This window comes from Onychostruthus taczanowskii, unplaced genomic scaffold (assembly GCF_017590055.1).
Source record: "Onychostruthus taczanowskii isolate IOZ18803 unplaced genomic scaffold, ASM1759005v1 scaffold1, whole genome shotgun sequence".
Classification (NCBI taxonomy): domain Eukaryota; kingdom Metazoa; phylum Chordata; class Aves; order Passeriformes; family Passeridae; genus Onychostruthus; species Onychostruthus taczanowskii.
Genome location: NW_024496525.1, coordinates 24,163,937 through 24,182,132, shown reverse-complemented (window position 1 = coordinate 24,182,132; position 18,196 = coordinate 24,163,937). Strand labels below are relative to the sequence as shown.

Below are 18,196 nucleotides of genomic sequence, written 5' to 3'. Positions count from 1 at the left end.
GTATGATCGATACATAGAGCTTTGCAATAGTCTTTTATTATAACAGCCTGAATCTGTGGGTTAACTACAGAAGCCTTCAGGAGATTGATGTATCTACATGATCTATTTCTCTAGATATTGACTAGTACTGTCAGCTACCAGATTTTTTTTTTTAAATTCTTTAAATGTTTTGCCCTGAAGATACATCTGCTGACCACAAATGGCCCTCTCCTGTTCAGCTGACTATTGGAGGTGATCAACAGCAATGTGAAAAGAGTTAATACTGTACATGTTGCACACAACAAATGTTATTTGCTAAAAATTAAGGAGGTCCTTTGTCATGTCAGAATAGGAATGATCTCATTCTTTATTTTAAAGCTGTCAGATGTAAAATATGCATGTTATTCCCTGCAACAAGGAATCAAGCAAGCTATGTATATCATGCATAATTTGGTAATTTAAAGCATTTGTGAAGAAACAGTCTAAAGGAAAAATGCCCAGGTAAAAGTCCCCTGTGCAACCTTAACTCTGATCTGTCAGGATGTCATACTGTTAAATTTCCTTGGACTTCAACTACAAATCTTACACTCTGCACAAGATGGCTCAAATCACATATAAGTTCCAAAACTACACTGGGCATCATACATCTACCCTGAAAAAGAATACCCAAACCAAAATGCATTTTAAAATTCTTGAGTTGACCAACTATTGAAGAAAAATACTGACCATCTGGTGAATTTGCCATCTCATGACAGTGCTCTCACCTACTAATCTGAAGCACATCTCCCTTAGCCAAGCATGAGTTTTGAGCTCAAAGAAGTTGGCTGGTAACATGTGGCAAATCAGATAGTCAAGTGGCTCCTTCTGGTCCACAACCTGATCTTAACATTGCACGGAAGAGGCCAAACTAAATACTGACTCTGTAACTTGAGTTTCTTCTCATGCAAAGTGTTAATTTCTTTACAGTCAATATAAACACCTGGCAGAACAAGTGTTAATTTCTTTACAGTCATTATAAACAGCTGGGAGAACAAGTGTACTCAAATGTTACACTTGGACTCTGGGAGGTCCTCTGAGGCAGTGTCTGATGTCAAACTGCATAATGAGAGCTTCAATCTCAAACTGCAGGTTTACCAGTCAATAATAATGCTTTTGGTTCTGCAAAGGAACGAAACTGAGACCAACACGAATGAGACTGGTTCCAACCCTGGCTTCCTCACCCTGGGCTTTGATTTACAATGACAATATACACTTGTTGCTTGAAAAATTAATAACTAAACTTTTAAACACACTTTGATTCATATTTACTATTCTGTGAATGTTAAATAGGTGAAATATTTTCTGTTCAATGTTCTGACAACTAGAAACAGGCCTAGCATCTAGTTGTTGTCTACTAAAAAGAAATTATATTCTTAGATTTTGTACCATATTAGGCACACTGGAAGTACTTGAAGTTCTCTAAAAATTCATAGAGGATGTTGCTAGACTAGCTCTTTCAAACCCCAGAAAGTACACAGATTTCAAGCAGCTATGCAACAGTAATTAGAAGAACAAGGTAGTTACTGAAGAATATCAGTTACTTTCCCAGAAGTCTTCTATCTTAATTTCTTCCAAAATATTTCAACTACTTGACAGAGAAAGCAATGCAGCATTCTTCTGAGTACTGCAGAACTCAGAAGAAGAAACAAAGGTGAGAGGAAAGTGAAGACCACATACACTGACCTTTTCCTAGAACTTACAGGACCTCCTGTGAGGGAGTTCAGAGTAACAAAGAATTCCTATAGCTTTGCTGGACAAAACACCGATCTCTTCTTTTAAGCACTGTGCCAGTAGCACAAAGCAGGTAAATGAAAATTCTTTCAACTCTTTAAGCAACAGGTTAAACAGAAATACCTAAGTCTACCAGAGCTGGAGGTAAATATGCCATGAAGTCTTTCTTCCTTTTATCCAGCACATGTTATACGTAATAAATGAGATGCAGTGTTACTATAGTTTCCTGAAATAAATATTTACCAAATGTAATTTCACCAGAATCCCAATCCCCGCTCATTGGAAATCAGACAAAATATCAATCACTGAATATCTGAAGTTACAAGAGAAAGGTAATTTGCTTTTCCATGTAAATGTGGCAGTGGAACAGTGAACAGAGCCCTTCACAAGGGAGAGTGCTGCTCTTGTGAGATATGTTAAAGATCCTTTTGTGCATCCTTAACGAAATCACAGCTGACAGTGGTTGAAAACTTCAGCTAGAGAACTAATGAATTAAGTGGACTGTCAATTTCTGAATAATGCCTGAACTTTTATTAAAGCTAATTTTCATCCCATTTCCCCACCATTTTTCCAGCCTCCTCACCATTTTTCGAGCATGAGATTTGACAGCTTTAGCCCCCATTTACCAAGGCTAAAATAGATTTGCCCACTGGAACATAATGAAATACATCTTAATACGTTTTTACAAGTTGTGAGAATTGTTCAGGAAAGAAATCTCCAAAAAAGGGCACAACAACTAAGGCAATTAATGTAATCGGTATGTAGAGAGACTAATATATTGCTTCACTCTAGATTCATCTCAACTGAGTTGAAACCTGTCCTATTTTCTTGCATATACATTCATCTTCTACATACTATTAATCAGCTAATAGTTTTTTTTCTTTGCTCTCAATATATACAATTAAGAGAAAATTAAATGAGAAACAACTTGTTTATTAGAATGCATTTACCCCCCCTATTTTATAGGGTTCTCTTCCAGAGGATTTAAGAAGTTTCAGAACATTTTGAACTAGGAGCTCATTCATTAGTTCAAAGATTTACTGAAACATTTGAGTTTCAATACACTGTCTGTGTCACTCCTATTTCAAGCTCCATCCTAGATCCAGTCTTTCTTCTCAAAAAGAAAATTAGTTATAATATTTTGACATTTGTTTTAAGGACAAAAATATAAAAATTTGCTCTTCCCTAATATTGCAGGTTGCATATCAACATTATCCCCTCAATATATTTTTATATTTTTCAGCCATCACCCCATAGCTGCACTTTTATCATTTTCCTCATTTGCATGTTCTAGAGATGATCTCAGAAACTGAGACAGTTGAGATTTTATACACCTCTTCAAATGTTATGAAATATAACCTATGAAATATAGAATGGAGCAGAAGCAACCCTTCTTTCTTCTGATTTACAGCAATTCTTTCACATTTGCACTACATTATTTCTTTCACATTCCACTTCCAGAGGACTGTTTTTAGCTCATACCTGCTCTCTTCCAAACATTCCCTTTTCAACACTCCTCCCCCTATTAGTTCCGCAAAAAAAAATTTGGACTCCATAAAGAATATCTATTTCTTAATGCATGTAAGAATCACAAAACAGGAATAAAAACTAGCATTGAAGTTATTGTTCCAAAATTTAAACAATAAAGGAAAATATCAGAATAAAGAACCTTATGGTTGCTTTCTTTGAAATCACAAGCAGAACATAGAACTGATATCAAATGGCGTACAATCACACCACAAAAAAAGTTAAAATAAATCTTTGGAACACAGCAGTATTCAACTGACTCAGAGTTACTCAATTAGCTTGCTTCATGCAGAATACAAGCTTACTTTTCCCCTGAAGTCACACCTTACCTTTGCTTCCATACTGTTCTGGTGGAAGGTCATAAGGTACAGGAAAATATGTTGCTGAATCTTTCCTTCCTGGAAGCTTTTCCCTTCCTACATGAAAGTAACCTTTGTCCAATCCCTGTGAAAGAAGGGAAAAATACAGAAGAAAAGATTTATTAGTTTCTGGGGGAAAAGACAAGCTTAAGCTACAATAAATGCTTTCTCAGTGAGCTATTTTAATGAACAAAACTTTCTGCCTCCTTTACTGAGATTAGATATTTCATGAAGCACCTTCACGTCTCAAAAACTCAACATCTCTTACTTCTACTATTTCAGCTCTTCTCTTTTTTTAATTCATCCATTGGCTTGGCCATGTGGGTCCATATTAGATATATTCGGCCTTCTTAGGCCCCTACACATACACCAATTTATCTCTATGTTCACTAGGTGACCTCCTTCAGTGTTTAATATTTAACTAAAGTGATAAGCATCTAAAAAATTCTCTTTGCTGCTTAGTTGCATTCTGACTACATTAACTGGATGCTCATTGTGTTTCAAGGACTAAACTAGAAATCACTTTGTGTTACAGAAACAAGTCTTCAAATCTGTGCTTTTCAGACATGTTGGGTAGTATCATTCACAGACACAAAAACATGTAATGAAAATTTGAAACTGCTTGCACAAAAACATCAAAGATTACACTTATATTAGAATGACAGCATTACTGTCAAACAAGGTTAAGGACTAAAAAAAGAAAAAATGCAAAGGTAGACAGGGATTCAAGTAACTTGGACAGATGGTATTGCTTAGCTACTTCTCCAGAGAAATTGGATCCCAACTGTAGCGAGTTACACAAAAGCAAAATCTCTTAGTTCTGAGCTTTCAAATAGCTTACTGTCAATCAAGTACAGTTTGATTAGAACAGACTAGAAATTTAAAGGCTATCAAGTTTATTTATAAGATATTACTGACAACTACTTTTCTTTCTAAAATCATAGAATAGTTTGGGTCAGAAGAGATCTTCAAGGGTCATCTAGTTCAATCCCTATGCAGGGACATCTTCCATTAGTAGCCCCATCCAACCTGATCCTGAGTGTTCCTAAGGATGGGGTATCTACCACCTCCCAGGGCAACTTGTGCCAATGTTTCACCACCCTCACAGAAAAGAATTTCTTCCTTAGATCTGGTCTAAATATACCCTCTTCTAGTTTAGAACCACTGCCCCTTGTCCTGTCCCTACAGTTCCTACTAAAAAGTCTGTCCCCACCTTTCTTATAAGCCCCCTTTAGGTACTAAAAGCCTTCAATAAAAGTTTCCTTGGAGACTTCTCTTCTCCAGGCTGAAGAAGCCCAAGCTCTGTCTTTCCCCATAAGGAGAGATGCTCCAGCTCTGACCATTTTTGTGTCTCTTCTCTGGACTCAGTACAACAGGTCCTTCCTGTGCTGGGACCCAGAGCTGGATGCAGCACTGCAGATGGGGTCTCATCACAGCAGAGCAGAGGGGCAGAATCCCCTCCCTCCGCTGCTGCCCACACTGCTCTGGATGCAGCCCAGAACACAACTGGCTTTCTGGGCTGTGAGTGTGCACATTGTCAGCTCATGTCCAGTTATTAACTTACACTTTATTCAAGCTCTGTGGTCCACCAGTCCGAGTTTCACAGCATTACTGTTTTGTGATAGTACAAACAAGCATCCTAACTACAAAAAAAACTCCCGTGGCATTCAAACACACACACTGAACGGAGAGTCCCATCTATACACAATACTGTGTATTCTTCTTTCTTCACTGGAGTTTTACACCATCAAATGCCATCATTTTAAGTTGGAGACAGCAACATCCACATGACCACACAAAGCATGGGAATCAATGCAGCCTTGTGCTGCCTTCTTTGATACTCAAGAATAGTAACCTAGAAAAAGGAGAGCTGCCAAAGACAATGTCAGACAACAGAGTTCTAGCAAGCGAGTTCAAGAATCTCCTTTAGAATATAGATACATCTTTTGTCTCATGAGCCAAAGTAAGTGCAAACTATAGGTTATGATGTAAGAAACATTATATATTATTTCAAGGACTAGGAAAAAGCCACTGCCCTTTAAATGAAAGAACAGAGGAAACAAACAAGGCCCACACTAAAGGACTGCGTGAAAGAAAATCCAGTTTGAATTTCCCTTTCTTATATCATTTCAGTCAGATATTTTGACTTGCATTAAAACCAGGCTACAGCATTTTGTGCAGCTTAGCCTTGAGGTAACAAGTAATATGTTCAAAACAGACCAATGTAAATATGCAATATGAGGTTTTAAAACCTCATAAACATCTACAGGTTTGAAAATGACTGGAAAAAAATCATAATTACACAAAATGCAACAATCAAGTTGTATAGCCTTACTTCCAATGAATTTGAATCACTCAAGGATTGGTAGAAATGTCATGTAAAAATGCAAAAACCATACTTGTTTGTAGTAGAAAGAACATGAAATATGCCAGCTCACAAACAGGAACTGCGTAAGTGGTGGTGGTGCCGAGAGACATTTTTTCATAACTCACAGCAGTCAGGTTGCACTTGGTGGGAGGGTCTGGGTGGTGTGTATTCCTAGATACTACTCACAAGATGGCATTTAAATTGTCAGCATGTATGTGACATGTATGAGGTTTGATTGCCCAGACATCCCATGAGCTTCTCTTGTACATCATCTACAGAAGAAACGCGGAACAGCACAGAAGATTCCTCTGCCATAGTGTGAGATGGTTCTAATGCCACAACAAACTTCATATGCCTGATTGACAGCACCAACATTAAAAAGCTGCTGCCTGGCACCATCTGAGTTGAACATTTGTGAAACCCTTACTGTCACAAAGCACAGGGTAAAACACAATGAACTTCAGCCTCTACCTATGAAGTAAGGACATTTTTAATCTGTTTTTTTTTCCTTCCTGTTATCCACTGTTTCCTTCAACCTAGCAATATTTTTGTTTCTGCATAATTTCTTCTACACTCCATGCCCTGTTATTTCTTCAGCATTTTTATTTTCAGGCATTTTGCTTCCTTCTCTCGTTCTACAACTTTGGTTTTCTTTGCCTTGTTCTTCCTGAGTACTCAGCAATTCTATTTCCCTCTCCTCTGAAAGATTCTGATGCTGTCCTCCAATGCTGCTTGATTCAGTTCATCCCAAAAACTGTTTTATTTGTCTGTCAGAATTTAACCTATAGAGATCTTCCATTCAGGAAATATTCATCTAAGAAAATACATTTGGTTTTCCTCAAAACACACTGGAGTAAGTGTCTAGTTTGTGGAATACATTCTTTAACAAGGCTCTCTGAGGAGATTTACATGCTTTTAAAAATAACTCATGTGTCTATCTTCACACAGAAATTTAAGTAAGTCACACACTTTCTCTGTTTTGAGCATTTCCTGAATGCTGACAGCTCTCACTGCTGTTTCCAAAAAAACAAACCAGCAGGATCTTGCATAAAACAATTTTGTCTCATTTGTAAATTTTCCTCAGCCATATTCTATTCTTTCAGGATTTTTCCCTCAGCAGCTTTATTTTGCTCTTTGACTGCTGCTTACAGCAATACATTCTGAAATGCTGATAAGTACATATCTCAATTGGGATATATTTTTTTTAACACTTTAGGTGCTGATATGGCTTCTATTAGTGCCTTAGCATCATACATTGAAAAAGCAGACATTGGGAAGAATGGAAAAAGGAAGTATAACAGCTTTTAACATACTGCCTTCCAGTTTTTGAGTGGTTTTTTTCCCCAAACACAAAGCAGACTGCAGGCTATAAAAAAAGAAATCACATAAGATAAAGGTAAGAATTGCTAGCCCTATTGAAGTGGGAATTAAGGCTGATACCATTACAGAATTTTGATCCTACTGAAGTAACTTTTAACAGGAAACAACTGATTATCCCACTGGGTGATTATGGCAATAATGTTTCCAATGCCAGTAAAACGATAAATAGTCCTCTTTGGCAAAACTATTTAAAAATTTGCTGGTTTTGGCAGCAAAGAATTAAGGATGCACACAAACTTTACAGTGATCATGCTCACCAGGCCAGCAGAATACACAGCAGAATCCTTCCTCAACATTGGGTGCAATTATTCCACGGAGAGCTTTATCCAACTGTGTCAGAAGATTTTTTGAATTTTAAAATTATTTTTAAGAAGCCCACAGTGACAAACTCAGGTATCTAAATCCAAAGTTTCTCGGTTTGGAAAGTATGTGTCTGGGTGTCTTTAACACTGGAATTTGAAAGCCTTGTGGCAGTTGTGTTAACACTTAAAGCAAGGCTTAACATTTTGAAGTTTACACACAAAATCTTGGCTTACTTACATTGTATTAGCTTTCCCACTCCCACTCTATTTCACATGGGATGAAGGACTTAACCTAAGACTAGAGAAAACAAAGAAGAAAGTGGTACTACATTGCCTTGGAAGTTGATGTTACAGCCAAAGAGCTTAACCGACTTGATTTTGGTTCTGCTCTAAGTTGAGCTATGACTGAAGGTGTCTGGCTGTTATTTGAATGCAGCAAAAATTTAAGAAGGTCAGTTCTGAAAATCACATGCTAATGCCTGGCTGATCTCTAATCCATGCACCCAGACCCAGAATCAACTACAAACCAGTACTTCACCCCAGTGAGTACTCAACTTCACTTGAGAATACATCACTTCAGAATCTGCAATACTGTTGTTGGTTGTCTGAGTTTGATTATCTAGATATAATTGCAGGATTTGACAGCACTAGGTAGGCAATTATGGGTAGGTTTTCAAGTGTAATAGCATCTGTTATATTTCTCTGAGCTTTTATTTCTAAAAGCTGACTGAGCCCGTACCATATTCAACAGACCTCTAGAAAGATTTAAGTATTTCACAAATTTTTATACTATTTTACAGGTCAAGCTCAATTTATCTTAGCATCTCATCAAACACAGAAGCTGTGAGGAAGAACCATTTACTACTTTCCATTAGTCACTTCCAAAATTTTTCAAACAAAATTATTACTGGAACATGCTTCCCAGAACTCCATGCTTTTTGGTCATTGCCTTCTCTCTGCATGTTTTACCTTTTAAAGATGTACTTTATCTCAGCCTCTGGAAAGGAATCCCCAGCAGCTGAAAGAGCAAGTTGAAAAAGAGAGAGTGTAGATGTAGGAGGTGAGAAATAGAGATGGAGATGGAAAGGGAAATGTAGTTCAAACACAGGACAATCTTTCTTATAAACATTATTTCTTACTCAATAGAAGCTTGTGATCCAATGCCAGCATCAGCTGATTTTTCCCTAAACACTAAAACTGTAAATGATAACAGCTGCTGCTATATTGGGAACAACCATTCAACATATTTCTGAGAGTTTGTATTAGCACACCAGGCCAAGACTCAACCTCAAAGCATAATTCTGGAAGCATTTTTTAAGAAAGACAAAAACCGGCAGTCAGCTGATAGCAAGTGAGGAACGATCTACTTCCAAATTTGTATTCAGTAGAAAATAGAAGGCACAAACTGCAGAGCTAGAGGAGTTCTTAAGATAAGTGACATTAAGTGTGTGCTATGCAAATACACCAGGGCAGTGTGGCCAAGTAGTCCCAGGTGCTGGATTAAGGCTCCAATCTCTTCTGGGACATCGGTTAAACTTCTATCACTGCCAGGGATATTTTAATGGTTGGATTATATTATCTTAAAGGTCTTTTTCCAGCCTAAATGATTCCGTGACTCCATGACGCTAAGTCTTAACTTCTACTAGAATACATGTCACGAACTTCGTGATAGTACCACATGAAATAACCTAAAGAAACAGAACTATCAGAAACTGGCAGCATTAAATCAGCACTCTGATAGCTAGAGCACGGTGAGTCCCTCGAGGCCTAGGAAAGTTCAGTTATGTTTCAAAGCACTTCATGTAGTTTATACTTTAAATAACTTTAGCTGTAAACAAGCATTTATGTTTCTAAACATTTTAGTCTATTCCCAGTTCTCTGTTATCTTCACTTAAAACTACTCCGCCACATAGCATTGTAAAACCACAATGAACCAGTGTGACAAGCAGACTAAGTTATCAAAGAAGCACTTTTTATGCCATTAACTGCAGGGCATATGCATAAGAAATCCATAAACTAAGTAGTGCAACTTGAGTATCAGGTGACTGCATGTACATAAGCCCAGTATCAGTATGTGTCTGACTACCTCCTTGTTACCAAGAGTCTCTGTAGGCACTTCTCAGTGAAGAAAGGAAAGCAGCTGCAGTGTCTCTTCCCTGCTTTGCTCCCACATACACTGTGGGATATCACATACATGTGATAATCAGGTGACTTGTTCTCTTCTGGTTGCCAGTCTTCACAATTAATTATCAATACGTAGGAAACTGGGAGAAAAAGAACTAAGTATTCTCTTCCAAAATATGTACTGTTATATATTCTTGCAAGTTTTAAATGAGCTTCAATTAAGTTGTGTTCTGAGAGATCTGAAACTCAAACATAAGAATATCTTGTGTACACTGACAGATTTTAGTACAGCTATCTAAAACCCGTAAAAATTACAGAAAGCACAGGAGCTTTGTAATTTCTTTAAATTACAAAGACAAGAGAGGTGAGGGCTGTAGAGAGAAAGCATTGTATTCACACCACGGTTAGCTAACCTGTTACACACCACTGTAAAAATACAGCAGGCTAAACAGACTCAGTGAGGAGAAGCCTGAGAACATCACTGTGTAATTGTTTTATGTCTGGATCTGTTTCTTTAGAATCATATCTGCATTTTAAGTACAACCTTTGTCCCTCTATTTACCACTCTCCCAACCCAAATGATACAGAGGGGAAAAAAAATTGAGAAAAGTAAAAATTAATGAAAAATCTCCCCCCAAGGAACAACTGAGCTGGATAAGAACGCATCATTCTAGACAAAGATAAAGGTGTCTGGAAAGAAGTATGAAAAGGATGATTAGGGATCACATGTTCTTGCATCCTTCAGTGCAAGAAGAAAAAAAACCTTCAAATGAGTAACTTTCAGAACTGTTTCATGTGACATTATTACGTTGTGGAACTCAGCCAGAGCAGACTGTGACTGCCAAAAGCCTACAGACATTTAAGAGCAGACAAGAGATGCTCATAGAATAGACCTCTAAGTCATGAAACATGCAGGGACAAACTACTACATAAATGCCCGGCCATTACACTTGCCCACAAGTGTCTGCTTTTGACCACTGAGTTTTGAGATGTAAAGCCTTCTACTCCCCCAACAATGGCTATTTTGAAGTAACCAGTGACAAAAAGGGAAAGATCTGGAAGCCTGGCTCTACTTCATACTGCACATCATGTTTCTTACCCAGATCCTAGCCATTTATTCCTACTTTCTATCCAAAACTTCATGGACCATCATTCTCCATAAGCTCTGGTTCCAGAACCAGGCTGATAGGTACCTCAATATGATCTCCCCACTCACATTTCTGCCCCTTGAACTTGTCCTTCCTACTTCTTCCTTGCATTAGCCCTCACCTGATCATGTTGAGCTGGTTCATGGAATGACTTTGGAAACCTGTTCTGGTTTGGCCAGTCTGAGCTGGTTTAAGGGATAAGGAATCCACTCAGCACTGATGCCAGTACAAGTAAGGGAATGAAGACAGCCAGAAAGTTGTGGTCAATGGTTCTATATCCAGGTGGAGGCTGGTGATAAGTGATGTCCCTCAGTGCTGTCTTGGGACTGGTGCTCTTCAGCACCTCCACCAATAACACAGACAGCAGGACTGAGTGCTCCCTCTCAGCAAACTTGTCTTGACACCAAACTGAGTGGTGCAGCTGACACACCTGAAGGATGGAATGCCATCTAAAGGAAGCTGGAAAAGCCCAAGAAATGGGCCCACAAGGACCTCATTAGCTTCAACAAAACCAAGAGCAAGGTGCTGTACCTGGGTCAGGGCAACCCCACACAGGAGCACAGACTGAGGGAAGTCACTGAGAGCAGCCCTGTGGAGGAAGACTTGGGGTACAGGCCAGACATGACCAGGCAGTACGCACTTGCAGCCCAGAGCCAATTGTGTCCTGGGTTGCATCCAAAGCAATGCGGCCAGCAGGGCAAGGGAGCGGATTCTGCTCCTCTGCTCTGCTGTGATTAGACCTCACCTGCAGTGCTGCATCCACCCAGCATGGACCTGTTACAGCAAGCCCACAGAAGGGCCACAAAGATCTTCAGAGGGCTGGAGCACCTCTCCTACAAAGACATGCTGAGAAAGTTGGCATTGTTCAGCCTGGAGACTCATTTCAGCCTTCCAGCACTTAAAAGGACTTTATAGAAATGCATTCCTGTGTAGAATGCAAGATTCAGGACAGAATGCAAGCCAAATGTTTCTCATGGGGGTTTGGAGGAGGGGGTAGTAGTGGGAGGGGTTTTCATTGTTTCAGTGGGGTTTTTAAAATGAAAAAATTGCAGATTGGCAAGATCTAAAACAGGTATGGCCATTCTTGGCAAAAAGACTAACTGAAATATTCCTGATTTTCTATCCATTTCAAGTATACACAGAAAAGCCAGAACAAGAATACTCAAATTATGTTACATGACTCTGTCATCTGGTGATCAGTTATGTTTATACAAAGCCCATAATTTAGTAGGTACAAATATACCAGTACCATGAATTCTTTGCCTGGCAACACCTGGAGATAGCCAAACTGCAAGCTGGAGTACCCCACTTCCAAGAACATTAATTTATCCTTTTCAGGTCAGCTGCTGTTAAAAGTCAAATTTTTGCACAACTTTGTTTGCCCAATGCTTCATTATTCTGTTATTAATAGTTTACACAAATGGTGTTTCCTTTTTTTAGAGCTCATTGATATAAAAAACAATGCTTCCTACTCTAAGAAGCTGTAGGACTTTTCTTGTTTCACTCTCTGGTAAAACACATTTTCTTCCACATAAAACGTGCTGGAGAAAAAACATCTCTAAGGTTCATATCAGAGACCTCACTACTATGCAAACTCATTATAAATGTTAGGAGTGAGATACAGGAATTCTTTAGCTGCAGTCAGAAACCATTAATCTTAATAAGCAATCTCAGGAGACTACAATTACCCAGTTATGGTAGGCAAACATTTTTACAATGCCATAATATTAGTAAATATTCATTTGGGACTACATTACTAATCAGCAGAAATGACAGAACATTATGTGATCATCTGTGAACATTCTCTAGGAAATAAATACTCTTTATCAGCAAAATACTTCTAAGGACTTTTAGCATACAAATACTTTTTCAGAGAAAATGGCAGTTTCTTCCCTGGAAAGAAGAAATTTCACACAGGAAGAAGTTTGAATTGTTTTTGATCACAGACTGACTGCTGTTGAGAACATTTTGGTACCGTCAGCTCATCAGAGAGAAGAAGGAATCAGCCATGTCTTGCATCTCCCCCATCAGGTAACAAAGAAGGGAAAGGAAATAAAGAAGGGAAGTTGTTTTCTTAAATACAGGGTACAATTAAGGACTTTCTACCACAGGATTTCATAGAGGGCTAAAAACCAGCAAGTGTAGATCAATAAGAACCTTCATATTAAGAGAGAGTCACATGACTGCAAATGCATTTCAGAAAATGAGCAAGAACAGCAACTGGTGCAATATTAAGTTGTTTGTCCTGGGGCCAGTTCTCATAAGCCCTAGAAAAACACTTAATACACCCAAGGATAGCTCAGCTACACTTTGGGGGCATAAAATAAGCAGGATGGCTTCTGCTGTGGTGTTAGAAACAAAAAAGGTTTAATAAAGGCAAAATAACAAATAGAAAAACTCGAGCCAGGTACAGAGGTCTGCCCCTGGTAGAAACACTTCACACAAAAGCCCCTCTTCTCTTTTGTTCTGTTCTTTTCTACTTGATTGATCAGGCGGGACTTTTTGGCTTCTATCCAATTAGGTGTTCTCTGGTGTTTGGTGAAGTCCCTGAGGCCCTATGAGGTGGCTTTCCACCTAACAGTTGAGAGAAGCTTCTGGGCTTCTTTCCTTTTTTGGGGGACAAAGGTTAGTTATGCCACTCTGTCATTAGGGGGCGCATTCCTACAGTGCAAGATTAGAAATCATTTCTCTAGTTACAACACACACCCCTCACTTCAGTGCGAATATGCACTCACAGCCTAGTTTTAAAAAGCACAGAAGAGATTTGATCATCCTTTACAGCATTTAGGTATATGTCACAATTTCAAAATATTATTGCCTGTCAGTAAGAGGAAAAAAGTCACAGCAATACCAAATCCATACCTGCTGTGTAGGAAAACAAGACTCTGTGAACACCTCACAAATTTGATTTCCTAATAACTTTTTAATCTGGAAATACAGAACCTATTATCAGATTATTCAGTTATGCTAGTATTCATAACTACTTGCAGATTTTCATCATATCCCAGGATCTGTGCTTGAACTATGAACTTACAAATGCTGAAGGCAAGAAAAGAACTCCAAGTTCATAAGAACGGATCATCAGTTGGCTGCCATTTTTCTCCAGAGCTCCCCAGGCTGCTTTAGATAGATTGGCACTGTGAAGAGAAACAAAGTACATTAGTGAGGCACCGTCTTCAATGCAGAAAATGTTTAAATAACGTAGCCTAGTAATGTCCTTCTAGCAGGAGAACTTAAATTCAGTCAGAATAGTCTCACAAAAAGTGACTTGGTTGTTATTCCTCATTGCTATTTTTACAGCACAGTGGGAGCAGAGACAATATGTAGAAAGGCATTCATACAACACATGTGGATAATTATACAAGCCTATTTCTGTCATGCAGATCTACAAGACAAATTCAGCCTTTTGAATCTTCTCTGCACATATCAGAAAGTAATTTGGTACTGGTAAATAGCTTCAATTTGATGACTTAAGAAGATTAAAAATTAGCTCAGTTATGACTAGTTACAATACATTCAGTACAGAGTGGGTTTGCATTTTACATTTTAATACAGAGTGTTACACAGTATCTTTTGCTTTTGGCATTTTGTTCTTGGATCTGTTTAAGAAAACAAATACTTATCAAACAGGTTTTGTTTCAGTTTGCTATTTAGCACCATGCTGAAGTTAATTTTTCATCAGTACCTACTACAAAGTAGATCAATTTGGGAGTCAAAAAGATATGCAATTCTGTTGTCAAAACCTACTTCTACAGCACAATACAAAATTTACACCTTATGTTTCAACTGATGGACATACTGGATGCTGTTTGGTAACAGCAAATGGTGGAACAGAAGAAACATGAAAAGAAAATAAAGCAACCAAAGTATTAGGTGGAGTGAGCATCACATTTAAATGACTTAAAACCTTTTAAAAAGCACACTAACCATTACCACTATTGCAAGCAACAATATCAATGAGTGATGAAATTTAGAGAGACCAAATACAAAGAAAAAAAAATATTAAAGTAACTGAGTATTTAAGAGTAAGGACAAATCATAATCTGTAGAACATACGGTTGCATAAAAACCAGTTTTGGCAAAACTGAAACATATCTGTATTTTTTGTTTACAACAAGACATTCTCGCTTCAAGTCAAGAAATTCTTGCTTCCTCTTCTGACTTTTTTAACAACTAAACAACCAAAATATAAAGTTTATACTTCAAAGCAGACTGCTAAGCAACTCAATCTGACAAAAGATCAGATTTCAAATTCTATGTATATGTACATTTTATTACAGTAGGGCAGCCCAAGTACAACTTCAGCTAACCCAAACTCTACCTATTTTGTAGAAATCAGCATATTCATACTATAGCATACCATATCTTAAAGAAACTTAACCCAAATTTAAAAATATTTATCACTTCGGTTGCTGCTGAACCCCAAAACCGGCAGTCACAACTCAGACAAGATTTTTGTTTGATTATCAACTATTTCTGACATAATCATTTCAATCTGCAGCCTCAAATAGGGTAATGCAATGGAGAAACATTAAATATGGACAAAAATTTGTACTGCTAATTGAAGTATTATGTGAGTTATGGAAGTAACTCACCTGGGCCTGCAGCTGACAAAGAAACCCCATATATGAAGTGCTTAAGTGAGAGCTGTACTGGTTAGATGTTTACCTTGTTACCAAGAACCAAGCAATCTTCTGGAAGTCAGGAGAGAGTCTCATGTATGTCTTAATATGAGGTATAGCATGAGTTCGACCCGTGACTTCTGCTGACCATTTGCTAGGAAAAGAAAAGAAATTCTTTTCATATTCAGTTTCATTTGAGGTCTAAAAAATACCATACAACAGTGCCATGATTTCAGGAACACTACCTACACTTGTCACACTCAATACTTCTAGAGAAAATCTTAAAATACCACATTTAACTGAACAGTTAACCATTCTAGTAGAAGTCAGAAGGGCAAGGGTTTTCTTCCTTACAACCAACCCAGAGAGATATTCTCCACAGTTTGTCATGTTCTCCTAAGAAGTTTTTTCCATTTCTCTGTTCCAGATCACACTCAAGGAACTAAGTCTAAACTTCTGGACAATACATGTTCTTTGAAGACTATCAATGGTATGACTTCAAGCAACTGAGTTTGGCACCAAACTAAACCTCACAGAATTCCGAGTTTATTACAATTTATCATCCATGACAAAGGCAGGGAGCAACTAGTAGTTTGTTGCCGCTACTCCTCCTCTTTCCCTTTTGTGCCTCTAAGCCACTGAGAAATTTGAGGGTTTAAGAGAATAGAGCTCATATCTATGTGTATATAAAAAAATAATAGATTAAAATAACAAGCCATTGCTGGATTAATTCAGCATCAATGTTACAGAACTAAAGTGTAAGTAAGCAGTAAATATATGTACATAACTGAAAGTATGTAGTCACAGCTGTTAGTCCTCACTCAAATTGAGAAAGAAAGCTTCTTAACACACCTTCCTTCACCCAGAGACATTTCTTTCCCCAGACTTGAAGGAAGACTCTGGTTTCAGTTGTCACAATCCTGCTTCCCTAACTTAGCATTCTCTTCTAATAGGCAAATCAAAAAGAATCAATTAACTCTGAATAACTTAAGTGCACTGTGTTCCTCTAAAAGCCTGAGCAGATTGACTTTGAAGGGCTGGAATTATTTACCTATGTTGACTTTCAGGACTAACACTTACATACAGTGCACTTAAAATTACGAGGCTTTGTATTTCATGGGTGAAAATCTAGTTACTTTAAAAACCCTATCTCCCCTGATGAATGAAAAAAAAAACATCTGAGAACTGGTCCTGTATTCTTAAAGAGCAAGAGCTGAAACATTCTGCACGTTTGATGCAAACTAGACTTCTTCATATTTTGATGCAAGCCATATCAAAGTCTCTTTCTATAGGACAGATGAAGAGATATATACGATACAGAATTAGCTGACTAAACTTGTCTTCCCCTACAAACTCCACCCTTTCCATACATACAGATTGTAAGGCTGAGTCATGACTCAACCACCCTGGTTAATAGCTTTTCTCTCACAACTGACAGTTTCGACAAGCATCTTTAAGTTTATGGGACAAAAATAATTAGGTAACTCCAACAAAATTGTAAAAATGAAAAACAGGAAAAATAGTAGATCTGAAAATTTAAAATTTATTTTCTTTACATTTACCTCTCTGTTTTACCCTGGGACAAACTTCTCCCCTCACCACTAAATGCAGTTATGAGATACTATCTCAGTCTATTGCCTTTTTGCCTCCTTATCTTAAGACAGATACAAATAGTGTGCCTTAGCAAGAGTAATACCACTTCTATCTATTACCTACAGCACTCTAACTGCAGTTCGATTTAATCTAAAGTGATTGAAACTCCTATTTTAGAAAGTTAAAATCAGAAAGGGGAAAATATATTTTGGCCATATTTTTCCTAGTAGGACAAACGTGTAAGGATTAAAAGGGGAAAACGCATGCTAGTTTTGGCTGGGATAATTTTCTTCCTACTGGCTACTATGGGGCTATGTTTGGATTTGTGCTAGAAACAGCACAAACACACAGGTATTTCAGTTGTCACTTACACACAGCCTTTTCTGCCTCTCACACCACCCCACCAGTAAATAGGCTGGGAGGGGGCACAGGCAGGACAGCTGACTCCAGCTGACCAAAGGGATATTCCAGACCATACACAATTATGCTCAGCACATGCAGCTGAGGGAAGAAATAGTCATGGTGGGGGGTCATCCAGAATGATGGCCTTTATCTTCCCAAGCAACCATTAGGCACGACAGAGCACTACCTTTCTGGGGATGACTGAACACCTGCCTGCCCACAGGGTGTGGCAAACCAACTAATTTTGCTTTGCTTGTATGAGTAGCTTTTGCATTATTAATAAACTGCCTTTATTTCAGCCCACAGGTTTTCCCATTTTACTCTTAGGATTCTCTCCCCTATCCCACTTGGGGGGTAGGGAGGAGGCTGGGGGAGCCCAGGTAAGTGGCTTTGTGGTGCTGAGCTGCAGGCCAGGACTAAACCATCACAGTCCTGGAAATTTAACTGTACAGACATACCCAATTCATAAACAAAGACAGGAATAACTAATTTTATACAACACCACCTCTTCCACCATTTAGTTCTCTTATTTCAAATACTGAAAGAATTTTCTATCCTAAGATACTGGCAACAAGGCTTGAGACAAATTAAAACAACTCACACCATTAGTTTCAACCTAAGA

General features: G+C 38.2%; 1 protein-coding gene across 2 annotated transcripts in view; it reads right to left on the bottom strand.

Moving 5' to 3' along the window:
* TDP1 (tyrosyl-DNA phosphodiesterase 1) overlaps positions 1–18,196 on the bottom strand; it is a 44,207-nt gene that overhangs the window by 4,177 nt on the left and 21,834 nt on the right. For both annotated transcript variants that reach the window (XM_041395937.1, XM_041395927.1), the window contains exons 13-15: positions 15,626–15,733; positions 13,992–14,094; positions 3,606–3,720 (exon numbers count right to left, since the gene is read on the bottom strand). In XM_041395937.1, coding sequence (XP_041251871.1) covers positions 3,606–3,720; positions 13,992–14,094; positions 15,626–15,733 — 326 coding nt within the window. The remainder of the gene's footprint in view (positions 1–3,605; positions 3,721–13,991; positions 14,095–15,625; positions 15,734–18,196) is intronic.